We start from the raw sequence: 24,051 nt of genomic DNA on the forward strand, positions 1-24,051 counted from the left end.
GGCAGGCGCCAAACCGCTGCGCCACCCAGGGATCCCGATCCATCAACTTTTAAGCAAAATGATTCTTTGATGTCTTATGCCCCCTATCTGTCTCTTTGAGTTGGTTGTTTTGGTTGGTTGGTTTTATTGTTGTGGTTAGTTGGTACAGCTTAAAAAAATTAAGGTGCCGTGTGGGCAACTACTTCTGAAAGAAACCAAGCTTGATTTTATTAGTTTCTTAGGAAACTATGGTAGTCAATGAATTGAAGGTAATGAAAACTTCAGTCATTTACACCAAAGATGACCCTGTCTATCTAGGATTCTCCCACTCTAGCAGTCTTCTTCTAGTGTCTTTGGTTATCAACTTTCTTCTGGGTATCTGTGGACCTGGGAAATGAACTCCATTCCCAATAGTCAATTAAGTCAAACACAACTCCCACTGTGCAAAAAGTGAGTGTCTAACCTTAGAAACATGCAATCTTGTATCACTAACAGCCTTAGCAACTGATTTTTTTCCTTATTCTTGAAAACTGTTGGCACCACTGAAACAGTTTTGTGGAAGACAGACATCTCTGCATCTTTGACCTACTTCAATCTGTACTTAGAGGAACTATTTTCCTCTCCTTATTTGGTTTCACAGCTTCATTTAATATGTGTTATGCATCATTTATTCTCATTTGGGGACTGTGGTGCTAAAAATAATAAAAATGAGAGTTTAAAATGGGCATGTTCAATTAACAAAAGTGCCTTGTTTGGCTGTGATCTCCAGACTGTTTCAATCCATAACCATAAGAAATATAAGATTTGTGAGCAAAAAAAAAAAAAAAAAAAAAGATTTGTGAGCATTTGATATATTTATTTACAGGTGAATTGTGCACATGCTGCTGAATTAATATTGTTTGTACACTACAAGGCATAATATAGAAGGGCTGTATTTAAGTGTATTTTTCAAAAATACACTTGAGCTATGAGGTTGTACCTACTAAAACTGTTTAACATGTAAAGGTCAGCAATTATAGGCACTTGCTTTTTTGTAAAAGAAATATGCAGTAACAATTCTCTGTTCTTTCCTTCCATGAGGTAGAAATACATTGATGCTCATTACTCATCTCATCACAAAGTGTATACAAAGATGCTACTATATTTCAAAGGTTTTGCTGTTCTAGAATCAACTAAGTAATACTGTTCTATGGCATTCTGTCTACATCTGGCTTTAACTCCTGTGGTCTCCTTCAATAGCTTGCTCAACAACTTGCTTGTGAATATTACAGTAAAAAACATCATAAAGGTCAACATTAATGACAGTGAGAGCAAGTCCTTATTTCAATAACTTGATCATTTCTATTGAGCAGCACTGACTTCTGATCAGATTTCATGAAATTATTTTTACCCCAAATGGGAATATCTGCCATCTGTTACTACTATCCACTCTTTTCTTCCTCTCTAACAGCAACTCAAAGGGCACATGACTACACAGAGCGAAGACAACGTTTTTCCAGTCTCTTCTCCCTTGCAGCTACCCATGGCATTAAAACTAAGTTTAGGTCACTAGGGTATAAGTAGAAACAATGGATAGCCTTAAGAGGAAGGGAGTATCTTCTGCTTCTGCTTCCTTTCCTCTGACCTAGCTAGAATCCAGATGTGATGACCAAAATCTAAGCAGCCACCTTGCAGCAAGAGGGAAATGGCTGGTGTTGAGGCAGCCAGCACAGTAAGAGGAAAGGAATCCAGGTCTTTTATGAATTTGTTGCCATCAAGTCAGCCCTGGACTGCCTGTGTTTATGTAGGAGAAATATACTACTGTCTTTTTTGAGTTTTGTGAGATTTTGGGTTTTCTGGCTCTGAATGCAGGAGGGATCACTAATAGATACACCTGGGAACAGATGATGAAAAGCTCACGCAAAGGCTCAGAGAAGACTCAGCTCTGCCATCTTGTCACATCACGTGCTTATGATGTCCCTATGGCCTTTACTCTGCAGCTTAACAGAAATTGCATTTAAGCCACTTGCCCATATTGTCAGGATTTGTCTAAATAAGGAAATAACATAACCACTATGTCTACTCTATCAGGGATACATGAACTGCAGCATTTATCAACAACTTTGAAAGCAAATGAATGAGGGGGCCACCATCAAGCAACCTCCACTCTTCAGACAACTCAAGACTCATGTGTAACATCATCCATGTTAAACATGAATAAAGTTTCTTTTTTTTTCCTGATACACACACACACACACACACACACACACACACACACACACACACATATTCTACTTTTCCTTTGTTCCTCTCCCATTCTTATCAATAAATGTCTACACACATCTCCCTGGTGTACAAGCACTCCACTATCAAGGGCACAGACAGGAAAAAATCTACATAAATAAGTATTCTTTCTAAGACTGAAAACTTATAAAAGCAAATGGTAAGTCAAGGGGTGGGTATACATGAAGATTTTTGTGCCTTACCTGAATACGTCCAGAACAGTCCTTCCTGATAACTTGGGAGCTACCAGCCTAAATGCTTTCTTGAAATCTTCCAAAGTTAAATACCCACGATCTATTTGAAATCAAAATATAAAATATTTACTTGCTTCTATAAACCCTGTGAACGGTTATCTCAGTCTTATTTCTCTGAAACCTTATTACTCTAAGAAGAGCAGTAAATATAAGGTAATCTGAGATTGTTTCATTGGAAGAATTTAAGAATCTACTAACACTCTCCTTCTGTGCAATTCCAGATGATCCCATAGGACATTAGTTGATTCTCTGAGTGACAAGGAATGGACTGCAGACATACACTGCCATAATGGCATTTAGGCTTCAAGTCTATGCAAATTGTTGAAACAATTTACTCTTCAAAAATACTGTTTTTCTTGTTTGGTGTTAGAATTGCAAAGATGCTGACCCTGGACTCCACAAGTCTTCCCAACCTGTATGTGATCTGTGGGGCATAGGCGGTTCAAAACCACTTCTCTTAGCTATATCCAGTGTGAGAAAACAATCCTTTCCAATCATGTGGGGTCAGCATAGGAGTCAAAGGAAAAGGCCATATGGTTCCCCACACCTTTGTAGTGGCTCATGACCTATATCCCCACATGGCCAGTCCTTTGGCTATTCCCATTACAATGTAGACAAATCCTAAGTACAATTACATAACTGTAAATATTATTTTATCCATGGCAAATGTCAAGAATTTAAGATTGTGATAGAGAAAAAAATTCACACCAACATCTAGGTAATAGCTAATGGATATAGTAAATAATCTTCTAAGCATATTATTTTATTTACTGAGAGTACATAGCAACTTTTCTTAATAGCAATTTTTTAATATCAAAACAGTTTAAAGATACTTACAGTGCCTGTCAAAAGCTGTAAAGATGTGTCTTATTTCATTCCGATGGAGTTGGACTTCTTTCTTTTTTCGTACAATACTTAAAAACTCCTCAAGCAATATACCTAAAAGTCAGAAAAAACAATTAGCCAAAAATGACCATCTTCCTCTTTAAGAAAAAAATAAATGAAAAGGGATACATATCATGAACAAATTTTATCTTAGTTTTGATGAACAGTGCATATTCCTAAAGATCTATAAAGTTGAAAAAACATTTTGTTAAATGCTAAATAGGCCCAACCCCAGCAATCATTGGCAAAAAATGATAGGCATTGTTGGAGTTCACGAGCTTTTCCAGGGGATAAAGGAATGGTGACCTCAAAAAAGTGTAATACTCTAGACTCCAAAAGACATAACAGGTCAGAAGCTACTTATTAAACAAGGTGTCCTAATTTTTCTTTCCTTATAGTTCTTTGATCCCTTTTTTCCTAGCCAGATGTCATTATGGCAGGGGTTTTTTTTGTTTGTTTGTTTGTTTTTTGCAACTGGGAGATCGGGTTGAAGAAGTAGTTTCTCAAAAGTCAATACCAATTGCATACCAGAGATAAAGGTGGAGAGAATATTCCATAAACAATAGAGCTGGCATCGTCCCCAGCCTTGGGTATACCCCACCATTACTCTGCAGCCTCAGGCTCTGCTTCCTGTGATTCTCAGAATAAAAGAGCCCAGCATGATCATATGAGGTTGGATACTGTGCTTACAATGTCTATTAAAATGAATTCTAATGTGGATCTTTGTAGTAGGTTTAGAGTAGAGCCAAGAATTTAAACATTTTAGTGAACTGAGCCCTAAATATATAAAAAGAACAGTTCGTTTTAGTAACTCAGAATTTCCATTACAAAATGTATCACTATTTTAAAAATAGCCCCAAATCATACAATAACTACGTGCTAATTTTTAAGAACCTGCACTTTTGGTGAGGTAATACTGAGCTGTATACCTTTCCCAAAATAGCTCCAATGGTTTAAAAAAAAATAACATAGAAAATAGTTTTCTTAAGGGAACCTCTGTCCAATGTTGGTAGGAATGTAAATTGGTGCAGCCACTATGAAAAACAGTATGGCAGTTCCTCAAAGAATTAACAGAACTACCATATGATTCAGCAATTTCCCTTCTGGGTATTTACCCAAAGAAAACAAAAACACTAATTGAAAAGGTATCTGTACCCTCATATTCACTGCAGCATTATTTATACTAGCCAAGACATAGCAGCAACCCAAGTGTCCACTGGTGGGTAAATGGATAAAGAATGTGTGATACATACATACACACACATACACACAGTGGAATAACTATTCAGCCATTAAGAAAAAAAAGAATGAGATCTTGCCATTCTCTACAATATGGATGGACATGGAGGGTATTATGTTCAGTGAAATTAGACAAGGTATGATTCCACTTATATGTGGAATCTAAAAAACAAAACAAATTAATAAACAAAACAAAGCTTAAGAGATACAGAGAACAGATTAGTAATTACCAGAGGGGAGGAGGAGGGGACTGGGTGAAACGGGTAAAGGGGATCAAGAGGTACAAACTTCCAGTTATAAAACAAATAGGTCATGGGAATGTAACATACAGCATGGTGGCTATAGTCAATAATATTGTATTGCATATTTTAAGGTTACTAGGAGAATAGACCTTGAAAGTTCTCATCAAGAGAAAAAAGAATTTTGTAACTCTGTATGCTCACAGTTGGTAACAACTTATTGGGTCACCATTTCACAATACATAAAAGTATTGAATCATTATGTTAAACACCTTAAACTAATATGTTCTGTCAATTACATTTTACTAAAAATATAGTTTTATTTCCCACATTTTTCTTATTTGTAGCTAAAGGTTTAGAAACTTAAATAGTCAATCTATGTTTAGGACCCACTAGGTGCCACACAGTGTTGAGCTCTGGAAATAGAAAAGAGAACACGCATGATTCCAGTTCCAACGGAGTTACTGGTCTAGTGGAGGGGAGACAGTGATTATACAGGTTCAACTGCACAAGTAGACATACTTATAAATCATGGCATATGAATGAAGAGAGAAAATAGGAAGTTCTAAAAGGATGACAGGAATTCTCCTGCAGAGTAGATGCTGATGGAGTACTCTCCAAGTGGAGAGAATATTTAAGATAAGATCTATGATAAGAAGGTACCAAGTGGTTAAAGGCAAGGAGAAAGAACATTCCAGGAAGTGGAAACAGCATATGCCAAGGCCATTTGGTGGGAAGGGAGAGAACAAAACTGGCCACTGTGACTGGAAAGTGATATAAGAGGACAGGGTTGGCAAGGCAGTCAGGGCCAGAATGTACTGGCCCTTGTGGGCCACAGGAAATAATTTGGATTTTATTTGAGGTGCAACAGGCAGCCAATGAAAAATGAGAATTGTGAAGTGACACAGCATGATTTAAAATTTTTAAAGATCTTTTTGGCCATTTTCTCAAAAAAGGACTAGGGAGAAAGCAAAATGAAAGGTGAGACCAGTCAGGATCCTGCTGGCCAGAAATAAGGTTGCTAGACTGCCAGCAGCGGGAACAGAGAGGAGTGGAAGGTTTCTAGACATTGCTTGAAATAGATGAGGGGTGAGATGTGGTGGGTCAGAAAGGAGATGCCAAGAGTAACTCCTAGGTCCCGGCTTGAGGAGTCATTTTGAGATGAGAAAGACAAGGGGGAGAGGTGTAATGTGGACAAGTCAACTGTCTGATGCTTTGGAGACAAACCATGAGCAAAAGTCAAGGCAGCAACTGCATATCCCTAAGCAACAGGGCACACCTCCCAGCACCTCCCAGGGCGCCTGGCATGTGCTCAGTAAATGTGTGTTGTATGGAACTAGTATATGCAGCCTTCCTCCCATCACAGCTGAAGATCCGTAGGCATGCAGCTCTGTTCTCATCTGGTGACCTCTGAGAACGGAGAACATACTCAGACCACTTGCTGAGGATAAAACTGAAGTCTAGTCATGCCACGTTCCCACAGGATCAAATCCGTTAACTTTACCTTCATGCACGCCAAAATCTCATCAATTAGATAGCATCTAGATTAGCTGAAATTTCTGAATAATATATTTACTGATCTCAGGGTGCCCTAGGAGACCCTTCACAATCTCCTCCAGTCTACCTTTCTGGCCTCTCTAGCAAACTTCCTGAGGCTTCCCCCAGGCAACAGACCCTTTTATACCTTTGGGCACATTGCCTGGAAGGGCTTCTCCTTTCTCTCCTACTGAAAATTTACATCCCCATCCATATGCAAGTAGTGCATACCTCTTCTTTGAAGTCTTCCCTGGTTTCTCCCAGTTGAGTCCCTTTTTTATGACCCAACAGCCCTCTGTTCATAACAGATATTTTTTCATCTATTAGGTCCAATAGTAATGATTTGATCATATGTCTACCTGAGAACCACTGAAGGGAAGCTCTGTATGTGGTTTAAAATTTTATCCCCCCAAAAAAAAAAAATTTTATCCCCAGTGTTTAGCATGCCTGGCACATAGTAGGTATGCATTACATGTTTGTTGAATAAGTAAATAGGACGATGTTATTTCCAGTTTTCAGCAAAAAGCACGAAAATGTGTTTTAAATGATCTCATAACTCTGTAAAACTAATATGCCAAAAGGAGGTTACTTTCTCTTCACCTAGCCAGCAAAATTAACCATTATTTTAGAAACCCCTATTTCTCAATCCATATGATACAGTAGAAAACAAAATTCAGAGAAAAAGTTATACATGCATAATATTTGTTCTTTACTTATCATTGCATCTGATTTAGGGAAATGATAAGAAAAAAAAACCAGGATAAATCCATGGTTCAATGCGTGATTCATACACACACACAAAGGACATTAGTAATATCTTCTAAATTACATATTTAGAAAACCTATTGGTATTTGGAGTTATAAAGTAGGTCTTTATTTCATAATCTTGTGGGATAAAAGGCAAATAAATGTTCTTTAGTTTTTCCTAGGAGGAAATGTGGATTTCAACAGAATTTTTACTACCACTTAAAAAAGACAATCTTATAACACAATTAATTCCATATATGTAATCAAGTTCTTTTACACTATTTTCCCACAGGATCATATACCTGATTTTTTAAAGTCCATATTTTAAGAGTCATCAAGTAATATTAAACCATGTAAACTCATCCCCACTGTTCCCTCCACTCCCCTGCCCTTTAACTTGTCTTAATCTTCCATGGCAACACATACCCAAGTGCAAACCCCTTTTCTAAAAAGGGTAAAGTTTCATTCAGGTTGGCTCTCACGCTGTAGTAGTACAACTACTTTCCAAAGCCAATGCATAATAGTTTGTTATTCCTAAAGCTCTGAAATGCAAAAACATTAATGTAAGTTTTATACATCTTGCTGCTCTATAAGTGGCCTAGAAATACAATTTCTACTACTAGCTCCACCTGCTGTCACAATATTCAAACCTAAAATTACCTCTTCACAAAGACTTTCAGTAATTCTATTGCCATCAGATTTCATACTCAGTAACAAATGCATTTACCTGTGTCCACCCCTGGAGTGAAAGAATATGTTCAGAAAATTTTAATTTCAAATACAGTGTTGGGTCTCCTGTGTACATTGTTCCATAATAACAGTTTCCTAAATACACTTTATTATAGTAGCACATTGGGATCGTAACAACACCAAGAACTACAAGACCTATGTGTTTATCTGAGTTTATTATTAATCTATCTACAAAAGGTGTTTGGATATCACCTGGGTAGTTGGACTCTATCAGTAATTTGCAGACTTTTCTTTTTTAAGCTGTAGGAAAGGTGGTTCTTCATAAAACGAGAAAGCCTAATATATAGAGGAAATGAAAGCAGATCTATTTTGTATGGAGCAAGGTGGCTTCCCCCCCAATTCCCCATTTGGCAGTGCCCCTGGAAGTGCCCTCACAGGACCCAGGATTGGGGACCATGCCTTCAAGACCACTGGGAGCAGTAATATTTACAAATCCTTCCAGACTCTGCAGGTCTATGCATTTTGTATACCTCTGGTAAACACTTCCTTCCATCTTATAAACAACTCTTAGCAAGATGGACCCTTTCCACATTCTATAACAAATACATAGATTTTACATTTTACAAACCATTTAATGTATGTGATATAGATATGTTGTGTATAGAGAAAGACTAGGAATGTTATCTTTTCCATTTTTTGATTTTTAAGTAGTTTCCTAGGAGAATAATCATCCTTTACCACAGGGATAGATATATTCAAAATGTCCAATAAAACCATATACATTTTTTGCTTGAAAGTTTCATTATGTATATTTTTTTGTAGTTCACAAAACCACTGACCCTAAGCTTCAGGGCCAGTGCACACAGAGAAATCCTCTTGAAAATGAAGTCATCTAGTTTCTGGCTATCACAGTGAGCTTAAATTAGAAACTGCAATAAACCTAGGGAGAGTGGAAGAGAAAACAATAAAAATGCCAAGTTATTTAGACTGTAAGTCTAGTCCTCGATTGGGAGAAAAGGGAGGGTTCACATTCATTGTGCTATATATTAATTTTTCCAGACCTTGAAAATGCCTAAAAAGGAGGTTTTAAAAGGATTAAGTGGCTTTTTAAAAGATAATGCAAGCCTTCTCTAGTTGGAGGAATAAAATTCAGATTATGACTTCTAGAGGCCATGAGGGGAAAAAAGGGACAAAATATGTTACCATAAAAAGACTGTAAGAACAGAAGGCGAAATGTGGTGAGATGTCCCCTATGTTCATTTGTTTTCTTTCTTTTTTTTTAGAGAGAGAGCACAAGTGCCCGGAGGTGGTTGGGGGGATGGCTGATGATCTTACGCAGGATCCCTGTTGAGCAAGGAGCCCCACTTGATTGAGTAGGGCTCAATCCCTCAATCCTGAGATCACGACCTGAGCCAAAATCAAGGGTGGGATATTTAACCTACTGAGCCACCCAGGAGCTCCTATCTGTTTTGTTTCTCAGGGGGGGAAAGAGAGACAAATCATCCAACAGACCCTTAATTATATAGAGAGAACAAACTGAGGGCTGATGGAGAGAGGTAGGCTGGGAGGATGGGCTAGATGGGTATGGGGATTAAGGAGGGCACTTGTTCTGTGTCAGTGATGAATCACTAAACATCACTCTTGAAAGTAACATTGCACTGTATGTTAACTAACTAGAATTTACATAAAAACTTGAAACAAACAAAAACAAAGGTGAGCTGCCACAGTAGGATGGTTAAGTAAATTCAGAGGACTAACATTTTCTTCGGGCTTCCTGAATGAGAGTAGGGGAATACAGAGCAAAGAATCTACCTTAATGGAAGAAATCAAGTTTTACTATATCATTGGGAGGAAAATGAAAAAGAAGAGTAAAAGCAGGTTATAAGAGAATAGAGAAATCTGAACCAATAAAACCATACTTCTATCAAACATGGGCAGGAATCATTACTTTTTTTATTATGTACATCTCCTGCTCATAAACCTTCCAAGGTTCCTCCTCCCTTTCATAGTGCGAAGTCCTGATATCTTCTTCTGGAATTTAAAGCTTCACTATTCCTCCTAGGCATAGAGGTCTTCAATTCCCCCTTCTTGACACGCCCCTTCCATCAGGGTAGCTTACTCTGCCGAACACAACTCCTTTATAGGTAAGCACTATACTCCATGCTGGTGCAAGAGGTAAAAGTATTCTAAGGGGGTGGTCTCATTTATGGTAGGACTCATTACTAACAGTATGACACCGGATAGTTTTGGATATACAATTCTGGGGTGCCTGGCAGGGAAGAGGGGGTCTTGGAAGCAGAAATCTGGGAGAGGTCTCTGAGGGTGGGAGATAGAGTGAGAGATAAAGCCCTTCTCTGTACTGGTAGCAAATACCTCAGCATTTGACAGGACATTTGACGTTTATGTGAACATGGAGCATGCCAGGTAGGTAATCCATGCTGAGTTCTGCATCCACACTGGCAAGGGCAAAGCACAGTGAACACCAGGAGCAAGGGCCAAGTGCACAGATGGTGTCTGCATTCATTCATTTCACTAAGTCTTCTGCTTTGAGTTCCCACCTTTGCAAATCCCAGCCATCCTGCCCCATCCAGCGCCAGCCATCTTCCTCCTCTTATCTCTTAGAAGTTTGCTTGTCCACAGTAATTATTTGACATTGGCCATGAATGAAATGACAATACCCTTTTATCCTCCTTATCTTGGGTCAGTATCTGAGTCTCCTAATTCATTCCTACCCTGCAATGACTCTTACTCAGCATCCTCTAAATGCATAATGAAATAAATTACTTTACAGGTGAACATCTATAGGTGAACAATACTGCAGAATGGTCCTATGATGATGATTTCTAGATAAGGTAAGCATTATGTGTGTACATTTCCTGATCACAGAAAAGAGCTAAAGTCAAACAAGTGAAACCTTACTAAACCTGCTGTATTGACCCTAGTTCCTTCTGTAGGAGCCCCAAGCAAGAAAACATATGCAACAAAAAAAGTGTTTACAGTAGAACTTAAAACACTAGAAAATGGACATTTAGATTTAAAATTAGGAAAATAATATATATCAACTATCGGGCTCAAGACAACTCAGATGAGACAGTAATAAATAAAAGTATACAAGCCAATTGGCCATTTGGCTCTACCACAAATTATTTTCCAATTGAACTCATATTGGAGTCAAACAGTTCATAATCACCATTATGATGAGTCAATCTCTTTGATTTTTCTATTGATTAAGTTGAAGGTTAAAAGTAAATTACCTAGTGAAAAGAAAATTTAGAAGTACTTTGTTTTTTTCCCCTACGCATATTTTATTTGGATCCAAGATGAAAACACCCCAACAGCCATGGAGGATTCAGTGAGGTAACACTCATGCCATATTTCTTATTCGTGGTACTTGACATACTAAGCAAAAGTCCCATAAATCTTATTTGTGGTTGTTATTTGTATAAAATGCTCAACAACAACAAAATAAATAAATAAAATGCTCAACAATTTATCACACGATGAAGTCAAATCATTGGCTATCACATGTTGCCATTCATGGAAATGCTGAGACATGTCTGGCATTAAACCACTGGCCTGCAATGAAGAAACTTTAAGGAAGAGCCTTACAAAATTCACTAGGGCATTTTACTGAATAGTTTGTGAACATCAACGTACACTCATCAGTCTCTCCTCCATGTGACATCGTGAAAGAAATATCCCGTATCAGGGAAAACTGTCTCTCTAGAGAAAACGTTTCTATTGCATGGACACTGATCACTGGATTGTCAATCCCTATTTGTTTTGGAGTTTAGGTAGCTCAGAACCAGATCTGACATCAACCTCTAGCAACGGTGGAGAACCTTCCATGTCCTGATCCACTCCTGATTTCAACTCATTGATGAAGTTCCTGGGGGAGTGAACACTGGCCTCAGCTCTGTCACAATGACCCTTGGCACTATTAAAATCAAGGGAAGAAGGGGCGCCTGGTTGGCTCAGTCGGTTAAGCATCTGCTTTCAGCTCAAGTCGTGATCCCAGGGTCCTGGAATCAACCCCACATAGGTCTCCCTATTCAGCGGGGAGCCTGCTTCTCCCTCTGCCCCTCCCCCTGCTTGTGCTGTCAAATAAATAAAATCTTTAAAAATTTTTTAAAAATCAAGGGAAGGTTTATCAAATGGTTGAGAAGATAAGTTTGGAGAGCAGACCACTGTGGTCTACGATTTAGCTAGCTATGCCAGCCTAACTTGACCTGAGTTTCAGAATGTTTTTAACTTATAAAATGAGGATAATTTTGATACCACAGAGTCATATTAAATTTAACAATTTATGCATAGTGCTCATCATGGAGTCTGCACATGGAAAGCTTTCAGAAAGTCACAGCTGAAAAAAAAAAGTCACAGCTGAAATTATTATAATATTTTAACACATGTAGGTTTCTTTTGTAAACAAATAAAGAACCATCAAATGCCAGGGTTGAGATATTTTATTATTCCTTTCTAGAGCCTAATTTCCTCATTTTAAAGAAGGGAACAAATAAGTTTTCTAGGTCTCTTCTAGTTGCAACCTCCTTTTGTTCTCTATACTTAGAGAAGGTATGAACTGCATCACAGAGAACAACGGCTATAAGGAAATACAACCCTCTCAACAGAATAGCAATAGTTTATGTTAGAACCACCCCAACAGTGATCTGCTGCTTCTTAAACAAGAGGCTTCATTTTTTTTTTTTTATCTTCCATTAATATAATTATTTGCTCCTGGTACCCAAACAGTTTTTGCTGATACTTGCTTGTTAGATTACAGGCATTAAAAATGCCTTCTAGACAATCATTACACGGTTTCACACATATGGGGAATATAAGAAATAGTGAAAGGGATTATAGGGGAGAGGGAAAATGAGCGGGAAAAATTAGAGACGGTGACAAAACATGAGAGACTGCTAACTCTGGGAAACTAACAACGGGAAGTGGAAGGGGAGATGGGTAGAGGGATGGGGTGACTGGGTGACCGGCATTGAGGAAGGCACTTGATGGGATGAGCACTGGGTGTTATACTATATGTTGGCAAATCGAACTTCAATAATATATATATATATATATTTAAATATAAAATATATACACATATATAATTTAAAATGCCTTCTTGCTACTTCTTCTGGCTGCCCTCATACTCTCCCAATATGCCTTTCCTGGAGACCTTCTACTCTTGTTTCCAATGGCTTTGACTTAACTTTCCATCTTCTTAATTTTTACAAGGAAAATCTACAGAAACAACCTGCCTTTGAGAGAGACCAGAAGCTCCTGGGAAGTAGGACATGGGCACCCAGGTTTAGGTACTGTGTGAAGTGTGTGCTTGGTCAAGACTCTGCCAAGTCAGGATCAATCCAGGATGTGAGTCTGGACCTCACCAGGAAGCTGGGCAGCAAACGGCCTACACAGAGAATCTTTTAGGGTGGCATGCTAGAGAGCTGGTATGACTTGTCTGGACGTACAAAGAGCCACATCTAGCTAGAGAACTCCCAAGTCAAGGCTACTAAGGAGAACTTTGGAAAAATAGTATTGCCTGGATAAATAGTTTCCAGAAAGCCATGGCCAACATTTCAGTTCTTCAAGATCAAAACATTAAGGAGAGAAATAAGATATTTGACAAAACATTTAAACCGTGTATAAAACCTCTTCCTGCAAGAAAATTAACTTGTAAAAGGTGACTCATGTATGGAAAGGGTGAAAAGAAGGAGCTGATGATCTGAAATTAGTTCAGGAGTGAAGAGTTCTAATAGAAAAAAATTACGGTAGCAGCAATCAAGAGTTTGGTAGTGATTTCCTGCTAGGATGACTTTTTGACTTTTTCTTCTGGGTATTTGTGGTCTTGAGTCTTCCTTTCAAAGGAAAACAAATTAAAGCTAGTTGGAAAGGTAGTACGGTGACTTTAAAGTCTAACCTTAAAGGAAGTGATAATCTGGGAAGGCTAACTTGCCAGTGATATGGAGACCAGAAGAGGAAGGAGGAAAGAAAAAAGAAGAAAGAAAAGAGAAAAAAAAAAAAAAAAAAAGAGGGAGGGAAAAGACTGGAAACCTGCAGACTGAGAGTTCTTTCACACTAATTTTGGAGCAAGGCTCTAAGTACCTACACTGTGGTCTCTTTCCTCCCCTTATCTTCCCCTGAATTTCTCAGAGGACTAAGTTACTTTGTAACCTTTTGAAATATACCTTAAAATTAATTATTAGGAAAAGATGCTGTGAAAAGAAGCATCTTCACAATTTGACTGAGAAACGGATGTGAGAGTAGACATAATATCCTTGATATTAAACGCAGGAAAATGCATACAGAGGCAGGTCCAGGAGTGTATCCTCAAAGTGAGAAAGGCCTCATAGGGAAGACTATTTTTACTATCAAAAAATTCCAGTTGTGAAGCCAATTCTTAGGCCATAAGGAGTTTGAGAAAATGTTCCCTAATAAGGCAGTCTTCATTATATATGAAAGGACTCTGGCATGGGTGAAACTATCTAAATGCAGTGAATGTCCAGAAACTCTTATCTAAAACAAAAAGCTCTAATGGACATGATACTAGTATCAAAAGGAAGCTCTGTGACTCCCACAAATGTAAGAAATATTTTAATTTTTTTTTCAAAGATTTTTTGTATTTGAGAGAGAGAGAGCATGTGAGAGACAGAGACAGAGCGCACAAGTAGAAGGAGAAGCCAACTCTCCGCTGTGCAGGGAGCATGATGTGGGGATCAAACCCAGGACCCCGGGATCATGACCTGAGCTGAAGGCAGACGCTTAACTGACTGAGCTACCCAGGCGTCCCATGAGAAATATTTCTATGTGAAGTCGAAGCTCAAGAATTAGATAATTCACAAAGGAAATTATGTAATTTTCACAAACACATCTTTAGCTAAGAGTCAAAGTGAGTCTCTCATACATCAGAAATATATATACATATATCTTTTATTCTTTCATTCATTCATTCATTAATGGGAGGAGACTAACAATGGCATACATGGAGCAGCCTTTTGCCAGACATCAGTTCTCTTTATATCAGAGCATGCACACATAAGAGAAACCTTTAGAAGGTAATAAAGGTAGAAAACCTTCTGCCAGAATTTACCCTTCAAATTACCCATACAGGAGAGAAATCACACGAATATAACACAGGCAGGGAAATCTTTTCATGAAGTCTTATTAAGCATGAGATAATACACATGTGTGGGGGGGGGCGTGTCTTATGATACTGAATGTAGAAGAAGTTCTCTCAGAGTCAATCTTGGGTCTACATCAGAGAATTCACTATACCTATAAAGAACATGGGTAACCTTTCTTCCAGAAGAACACCTCTTTGGACATCAAAGAACCGGCTGAAAGAAAACCTTCTGTGTGAAGGCAAATCCTTAATTCAGAATCAGAGAACACACATTAGGGAGATCTATGAAAATAATGAATGATCTGAGAGTGCCTCTAGCAGCGGTCACACTTGCTATATCAGAAAAGTCAAAAAATGAAGCAGTGCTGGGTGTATAATGTGTGGGGAATACCTTCACCCAGACAGAGTCACTCACTGTCAGGGGACTGTTATGGAGAGAAACCCTATCAACTCAAAAAATGTGGGAAACCCTTCTGCCAAAAGGCAGAAATCTTTTAGATTAGAAAATCACATAGAAACCCACAGAAAAAAATGCAAGGAAGGCATCATCAAGAAGTTACAGCTAACTGAACATTACATAAATAATATTTGAATAGTCTGAAAGCACAAAGATTTTATAAGAAATTAATAACCTGGAGGAAGTGCATCAAGTTAGGAAGTTTGTCAAAAACGCATTCTCTTGCCAATAATCGTATTCTAAGAGTCATTGTTCATATGTGATTCCAGACCTTGAATACAAAAAAGCAATCCAGTAAACTCCTTTGCAAATCTAACATTTATAAATAAAGATTTTTAGGGCCGCCTGGCTGGCTCAGTCAGAAGAGCATGTGACTCTTAATCTCCAGGTCATGAGTTCAAGCCCCACAGGGGGTATAGAGATTACTCAAATAAATAAGACTTTAAAAAAAGAAAGATTTTTAAAAAGAAAGAAAAAGCCACACTGGTCAGAAACCCAGGAGTCAGCTTGAGGAAGCATTCAGTGACCAAGTCTGTGACAAAGCGAAAACTAAAATAACTATAACTAATAGGATGTAAATTACTAAAAAGCATATAGCTCATGGGTCCATGCTGATAATAAATAGATCGACTGATCAAGAAGGGGAGGTCTCTTGCCTATAGCCAAGGGCTCCCTGGAAGAAGCACCAGGCAGGGTGCCTGTATGGCGCAGCCAGCATCCAACTCTTGGTTTTTGGCTCAGGTCATGATTTCAGGATCTTGGGACTGAGCCCCATGTTGGGCTTCATGCTCAGTGGGGAGTCAGCTTGAGATTCTCTCTCCCTCTTCCTCTGCCCCTCCCACTCGTGTGCTCTCTTTCTTTCTCACTCAAGTAAATAAATAAATCTTTTAGGGGGAAAAATAAGGAAGCAGTACTGGGATTAGAAAAATCATTACTTTACAACTATAATGGCAAAAGCTGGGTCAGACAAGAATCATAGTCACCAAATCTAGGGGGAAATTTTGATGAGAAGCAAAGTATGTGCAACATCTTCAATGTGTCTCCACAGACTGCTTGTTTGTTGCAGAGGAAGAAGAGATAAACAGAATACAATGGAGAACTTGAACAACATCTTGACCAATGATAAAAATTACTATCATCTATGAGAGACAGATGGACATTGTGTGCCTCCAGAAGTGGCATCAGAGAGGGACAGATCACCTAAATGGCATTCTGGCTCAGGATGCTTAACTTTGACCTAATTACAGAGAAACACCAAATAAGGACTATTCTCAAAAAAAAAAAAAAAACAAATAATAAGGGCTGGGCTATTTCCTCAAAAATATCAATGTTATAAAAAGGCAAAAAAAGTCTACAAAAATGTTCCAGATTAAAGGATGCTAAGGAGACGTGGCATCAAAGACTAATTCCTGTATTAAATGAGGAATGATGTTACTAAGGACACTATCGGATCAAGTGACAACACTGGAAAATAAACAGTAAATTAGATAAAGATATACTATCAATTTAAGTTCATGAAGTTGGTAAGTGTGCTATGTTTTAGGTTCAGAGCAGCGAGAGGAAGAGGTGGTGATAGGAGGGGCCCAAGGGGTAAGATGTTAATAATAAGTGCACTTGGGTAAAGAGTATACAGTACTCTTTACGGTTCTCAGTACTATTTTTATTTTGCAACTTTTTTTTAAAGATTTTATTTATTTATTCATGAGAGACAGAGAGAGAGAGAGAGAAAGAGAGAGAGAGAGAGAGAGAGAGGCAGAGACCCAGGCAGAGGGAGAAGGAGGCTCCCTGCAGGGAGCCTGATGTGGGACTCGATCCTGGGTCTCCAGGATCAGGCCCTGGGCAGAAGGGAGGCCTTAAACCGCTGAACCACCCAGGCTGTCCTATTTTGCAACTTTCTGTAAGCTTTATTTCCCCAAAAAAAGGTAATTTTTAAAAAGCCAATCTAGCACGTTCTATCTCCAAAAACAACAGCAGCCTAAGTTCAGACACATCTTCATGTACAAAAACAAAAACAAAACAAACAAAACTGCTCTAGAGCCCAGCCGCTCTGGACCAACTGAAAGACTTTTCTCCCACTTGGGCCTGGCCTCTGCTTCATCAACACTCAAAGTGCTCTCTCCAAACTCAGCAAACACAGCTTGGTCACCAACTCCAACGGATACTCTTCTGTTAGTACCTACCTGACCTTTCAACACTGACCACATCCTCTTCCTTGGAATAATCTACTTCTCACTTTTGATCAGACACCCTTGATTTTCCTCCTGCCCGTCCACCCCCTCTAAATCTTCTGCCATTTCCTAACTCCCTGACTTCTCAAGATCCCATTTCCTAAGGTTTTCATTTCACTCTATCTTGCTAGGTGGTCTCATCCATCTCCTTGGCTTCAAAAACCATCTATATGCCAATGAATCCCAAATTTATTTCTCTGGCCCACAGCTTTCCTCTGAATTCTCTATTCATGCAGCCCAAGTGCCCTGACATCACTGATCGAAACTTTTCAAACTTAACGTACTCAAAAGTGAACTCTGGGTCTCCCCCAACCCCATACCTTTTCCCCCAGTCTTTCCATTGCAGGGGATGCCACTTCCGTTCATCTAAGTCAGAAAATCTCCATCATCAGTTGGATGTTGGCATCACAAGCAACGTTTTTTCTTTATACCTTTCAATGGTTTAAAACTTCCTTACAATAAACATACATACTTATGAATACATTAAAGGACCAAAACTTTTCTTTGAAACAGAACAAAGATGTGCTTTATAATCTCTATTTTTATTAATTTTAGCTTTATGAATATCTAAAAATTAATATTAACTTTCATATTACCGGAAGTGTTTGGATTTACTGAAGACATCACGGAATCAGCTTCTATCTAGAAAAAAGAAAAGCACATACGATTTCATCAAATGTTTTCACAGTGCGAATTCTTAATTCTTGGGGTGTGGGGAAGGATTGTATTTTATGAGAAACCAACTCTCCTGAGTTCAGCAGACAAGTAACATCACAGGACAGCTGTAATAATCATTTTATTCTTCCATTGATATCTGGGGTGGGGGGATAGGTTAGATACATGATGGGGATTAGGGAGGGCACTTGTGATGAGCACTGGGTGTTGTATGGAACTGTTGAATCACTATATTGTACACCTGCAACATACTGCATGTTAACTAATTGGGATTTATTTTTTTAAAGGGGGAAATCAGTTTTATTTTTTAATTTTTAAATTATTTATTTATTTATTCATGAGAGGCACAGAGAGAGACACAGGCAGAGGGAAAAGCAGGCTCCATGCAGGGAGCCCGATGCGGGACTCGATCCTGGGACTCCAGGATCACACCCTGGGCTGAAGGCAGGCGCCAAACTGCTGAGCCACCCAGGTATCCCCAACTAACTGGGATTTAAATAATCTTAGGGGCAACTTGGGTGGCTCAGCAGTTTAGCACCGCCTTCAATCCAGGGCATGATCCTGGAGACCTGGGATTGAGTCCCACGTCGGGCTCCCTACATGGAGCTTGCTTCTCCCTCTGCCTATGTCTCTGCCTCTCTCTCTCTCTCTCTCTTTTAAATTTAAATTAAAAAAAAAAGTGGGGAAAAATTTTCAAATAGTTTAAAAAAAACTTAGAAAAATAAAATAAAAACTGAAGTGGCATTACAGCAAAAAATATTTTTATATCTATGAGATACAACATGCTAATCTGCTACAGACTCTAATGGCCCCAAAACAACTTAAACATATATAATCAACTTGGCTGTCATATATGCAGCATAATCTAAAAGGTAACCTATTTTAGACAAATACAAGGATTATTGCAATGAGCTTGATGGCTTTAACTTTTTTCCTGATAATAAAAGTAATGTGATGTAGAAAACATGAAATATATTTTAAAAATCATGAACACTTTTAAAAACAGCAATCCAATGAAAACCACTATTAACATCTTGGCCGAGTCTGCATTTTCCCCTCTATGGCTTTTTAAAGATATTTCAGAACACATCCTAGATAAGGTTCAGGAAACTTTCACTATATATTAAAATATAAGCACTTTCCTATAGTTACAAGGGCGTTATAAACATTATGGAATTAGAACCTTGACAACACCTGGCACAGGTTTTTGACCTTGGATTCCAGGCCTCGCACTTTCCTGGTTTCTCTCGCCCATGCCAGGGGGTTCACATCACATCTTCTTCCTACCTACCCTGAAATGTTGGTACCCCTGCCTGCCCCCACCCCGCCCCCTGTAGAGTACTCTTTAGCACTCTGCATCCTGTTCTCTGCCAATGCCACTCAGTCTCATGTTCTGAACCACCACTTGTAACCTGAGGAGTCCTCAATCTGTCTCTAGCCCTTACCTCTCAATTCCTTGTGTGGTTCCAGATTCCTGCATTTACAAGGGATGGCAGATCTTTCCACCAGAATCTCAACACCAGCACAGTATTTAATGAGTGAATTCACTTGGCATGTTCACAGCCTCCTCAAACTTCATGTGCCCTGAACTAAACTCACTGACTTTCCCCAAGCCTACGCCTTAGTTTTAATGCCACTTAGTGGCATTACTATTGCTCCAGCCCTGGTTTCACACCCCTCTCGAGGGCCAACCACATCTAATCAGCAGGGCATAGCATCTCCCTACACCACAAAGTGCTTCCAGACACTTCATATGAGGAATCTAGCTCTTCTAGTCTAAGTGACATCTGGACTGCTTCACAATAGAGGCTATTTTATTCATCTTTATATCACTAGCAACTATCAAGTGTTCATTTTATTAAATAGGAAGTAAACAATTGCATGAATGCATAAATATTTATTACATGTTGTGCATGCAGTAAATATTTTATTTGCTCAAAAGTAATATTCAAAAATATAACCCTAGGAGCACCTGGCTGGCTCAGTTGGTGGAGCATGAAGCTCTTGATCTTGGGGTTGTGAGTTCAAGCCTCATGTTGGATGTAGAGATTACTGAAAAATAAAATCTTTAGGGGCACCTGGGTGGCTTAGTCTGTTAAGTGTCTGCCTTCAGCTCAGGTCATGGATCCAGGAGTCCTGGAATCAAACCCTGCATCAGGCTCCCTGCTTGGCAGGGAGTTTGCTTCTCCCTCTGCCCCTTACCTTGCTCATGTGCACATTCTCTCTCAAATAAATAAAATCTTAAAAAAAAATAAAATCTTTAAAAATATATTTAAAAAACCCAAACTTCAACCTAATATGAAGGTAACAATCTGTTATATTTCACAGAGGGTATACATTATCATTTTTTAAAGATTTATTTATTATTTATTATTTATTTATTTATTTATTTATTTATTTATGAGAGAGAGAGAGAGAGAGAGAGAAAATGAGAGGCAGAGACACAGGAGGGAGAAAAGCAGGCTCCATGCCAGGAGCCCGATGTGGGACTCGATCCCGGGACTCCAGGATTGCGGCCTGGGCCAAAGGCAGGCGCTAAACTGCTGAGCCACCCAGGGATCCCCTATACATTGTCATTTAACACAAGTTATTATACAAATGACTAACAGATGTACAGATGATTTGGTATCACTTTATTGTTTTGTGATCTGCAATCAATAGACATTTGATTAAAACAATGAAACCCGAAACCTCAGCCAGGTAGGAAAATAAAAGTAAAAATTTGTTAAATTTCATGGATTGTACACATGTGTTACCATATCACTATACTTATCATTCAGTTCCTCGCTTATATTCTAAAATTAAAGCCAATTAAGTAGTTTCAAGGGTGATAAAAGCAGAATGAAACCAGCCATCTTTCCAGCTGAACACAGGTTAAATATAATGCTTCAAAAGCTGGGACCATTTAGCTGACCTGCTTTGGAATTCTAGCTGAAATGACTGCAGGTGAATGGAAGAGCTGCAATTTCTGGGAGTCAGCCCTACTTCTCTGAGCTCCATAATCAGCCTACCTTCCATAATCAGTTCATGGGACCAATCTGTGTCAATAGAATGTATTTATCGTGAAGTGGTGATGCATTTAAGCGTAATGAGGAACAGAGAAGTGAGACATCACGTGGTCCCTGCCTTTGCTGGGCTTGCAATCTGAGAAGCAGAGTCCGGTGGGGAGAACAGTCAGGCCAAAGTGATTGCTAAGCTGTTTGGTTTAAGGAGGACAGAGGGAGGGCATTCCAGGCACAGCCCTCTGTTTAAAGGCCACAACTGAATTTCTTAAAGTTGGACAAGATCTTGTCTTTGATTAATTCCAGTTCAGCATCTTAACAAGAAGAATCCATCTCTAGAATCAATGTAACAGGCACCTGGGTGGCTGTCAGTTGTGTGCCTTTGGCATGGTCATGGTCCCAGGGAGTCTGCTTGTCCGCCTCCCTCTGCTCCCCCTGCTTATTCTCTCTCTCAAATAAATAAATCCTTTAAAAAAAAAAATAGAATCAATGTAATGAAGGGAGCAGCCCAATGACAAAGGAGAGCAGGAAATCTGACCTAAAGCAGGACCTTCCTTGAAGCTCAGCTCATTAGTGAATCAGCACAAACTTTCCTGAAGAGTAACACCCAACAAAATTTAAATGTACCTAGTAATTGTACTTCCAGGAATTTATTCCACAGGTATACAACCACAAGTACAGATATACATATAAAAGGATGCTCATCGCAACGATGTTTGTAGGAATGAAAAATAATGAAGGCAATCTAAATGACCAAAGACCGGAAACTGGCTACAGAGAATACTATGCGACTACTTTTTATTTTTATTTATTTATTTATATATTTATTTACTTACTTATTGCGACTACTTTTTAAAACATGGTGGTGCATTTATGTTCACTGTTAAGTGAAAATAAGCAAAATAAAACAGACATACTATGTACCCACTTATGGGTTTTTTAAAAAAGATTCTATTTATTTAGCAGAGAGAGAGGAGGAGCAGCAGCAGAGGGAAAGAGAGAAGCAGGCTCCCTACTGAGCAGAGGCTGATGTGGGGTCCTGGGATCATGACCTGAGCCAAAGGCAGACACTTAACCAACTGAGCCAGCGAGGTGCTCCCCACCTATGTTCTTAATAGAATGCTAGGCACGTCTGTTATACATCAGAAATTTTGGAATGACACACACACACAAAAAACTGTTAATAATGGTAGCCCCTAAGGAGCAGGACTCTCTGATAGCAAAGGAGGGGATTTTACATTCAACTTTATACTTTTTCCAGGCTGTTGGAATTTTTTGCATAAGTAACTATGTTAGTTTTATAATTCAAATGAACCCCCCCCCCCCGTTACCAATACCCCCTCCCCAGTCTTCCCTCTAGACACCTCCCTAGCATCTTGTTTTTATTATGAGCCTGCTGGTGACATAAGCTCCAAGAACTCGACCTCATCCCTGAGTTAGGCTCTTAAGAACGGTAAAAATCTAGCACTGGACACATCTCTGAAATCGCTCTGAGAGGCAGTGATTTTTAAACACCCTAAAGAAGCCACAGCACTTAGAATCCACCCACTCCTGTACCGTCTGCCCCACTCCCAAATAGATGAAGAAAAGTTCTACCTTGGAGGGCTTGTACCCAAACAGCATTACAACGGCAACTTTAAAGTCCTCTCTGCTTAGATAGCCTTTGTTATCTTCATCGCACGCTTTAAATACCTAAAGAACATCAAAATACCTCCAGTTAGACCGACGCCCGTTTGTTCTATTCCTCGTTTATATTAAATTTAGACCTCCAAAATCTAAACCTCAGCTGAGCAGGGGGGCTTGGAAATGGGAGTTGCATCATCCTAATTTTACTCCTTCTTGAAGAACTCTTAAATGTGCTATCATTTACTCCCCTCCGAAATATGCAAACTACTTAATCGCCAGACTAACGCAAACTAATTCCTTTAAACCACTGGGATAAATTCTACCTAAAATCCTGTCCTAAGAATTAGGAAGGTGAGACAGATAAGAAGGTTGGGGGGTTATTACTAATGAACGAGGTAGCGGGGAAAAGAAGGAACTTGGAAGCAGCCAGAACACCGGACAGGGAGCGAGGGGCCTTGCAGCCCTCGGCTCAGTTATTATCCATGGGCCTTTGCAAGGAGGCTCCGGTCCTCGTCGGTGCAACCAAGCCGAGACCCAGGCGGGAAAGGATGGGAGCCCTGGGTCAAGTTCGAGTCTCGGAATAAGCCTCCGGACACCTACTTCCACCCACTTCTTATGTTCGGAGGGGCTGGCTTCCCAGGTCCGTGGCCGGGCCCCGGGCCCGGAGAAAAACATCGCGACCACCAAACCGACTCGGGACCGGAGAGCCCGAGACCTCCGCGGCCAGATCCCGGGAGCAGCAGACCTCTGGCCACGCTCACCGCAGCTAAGGAAGCTGAACTTAGCCGGGCAACTCCAACGTCTCCTCCTATTGGACGGCCTGCCGGCCACTGGCGTTGATCCCGCGATTCTATTGGCCAGAGGCTTTAGGCCCGTTTCCTAGGAACAGCCTATAGCGGAGCGGCTCCTGGGCCCGCCCCCAGCCTTGGCACCGCCCTTCTCATCCCCTTAACTCCTAGCGCTCCGCTGGGAACCGGCTCACCTAGGTCCTGCCTCAGTGTCTCTTGCAAGGTTCTTTCCATCTTCCTGCCCGCCCCCGCCCCTGCAATAAGTTACTTGAGTAATTTTTTTTATCTCTGACACTGTGCTAAACATGATAGGAAACACAAGTG

General features: G+C 39.6%; 1 protein-coding gene across 2 annotated transcripts in view; it reads right to left on the reverse strand.

Annotated features, from left to right (window-relative positions):
* Nucleotides 1–23,739, reverse strand: part of EFCAB11 (EF-hand calcium binding domain 11) — a 144,738-nt gene extending 120,999 nt beyond the window's left edge. For both annotated transcript variants that reach the window (XR_011999208.1, XM_026012532.2), the window contains exons 1-5: nt 23,540–23,739; nt 22,910–23,005; nt 18,233–18,278; nt 3,333–3,434; nt 2,445–2,535 (exon numbers count right to left, since the gene is read on the reverse strand). Coding sequence is in view for 1 of the 2 variants with exons in the window: in XM_026012532.2 (XP_025868317.1) it covers nt 2,445–2,535; nt 3,333–3,434; nt 18,233–18,278; nt 22,910–23,005; nt 23,540–23,614 (410 nt within the window). In the remaining variant the exon portion in view is untranslated. The remainder of the gene's footprint in view (nt 1–2,444; nt 2,536–3,332; nt 3,435–18,232; nt 18,279–22,909; nt 23,006–23,539) is intronic.
* Between the last annotated feature and the right edge of the window lie 312 nt (nt 23,740–24,051).

The sequence above is a fragment of the Vulpes vulpes genome, unplaced genomic scaffold (assembly GCF_048418805.1).
Source record: "Vulpes vulpes isolate BD-2025 unplaced genomic scaffold, VulVul3 u000000644, whole genome shotgun sequence".
Lineage (NCBI taxonomy): Eukaryota > Metazoa > Chordata > Mammalia > Carnivora > Canidae > Vulpes > Vulpes vulpes.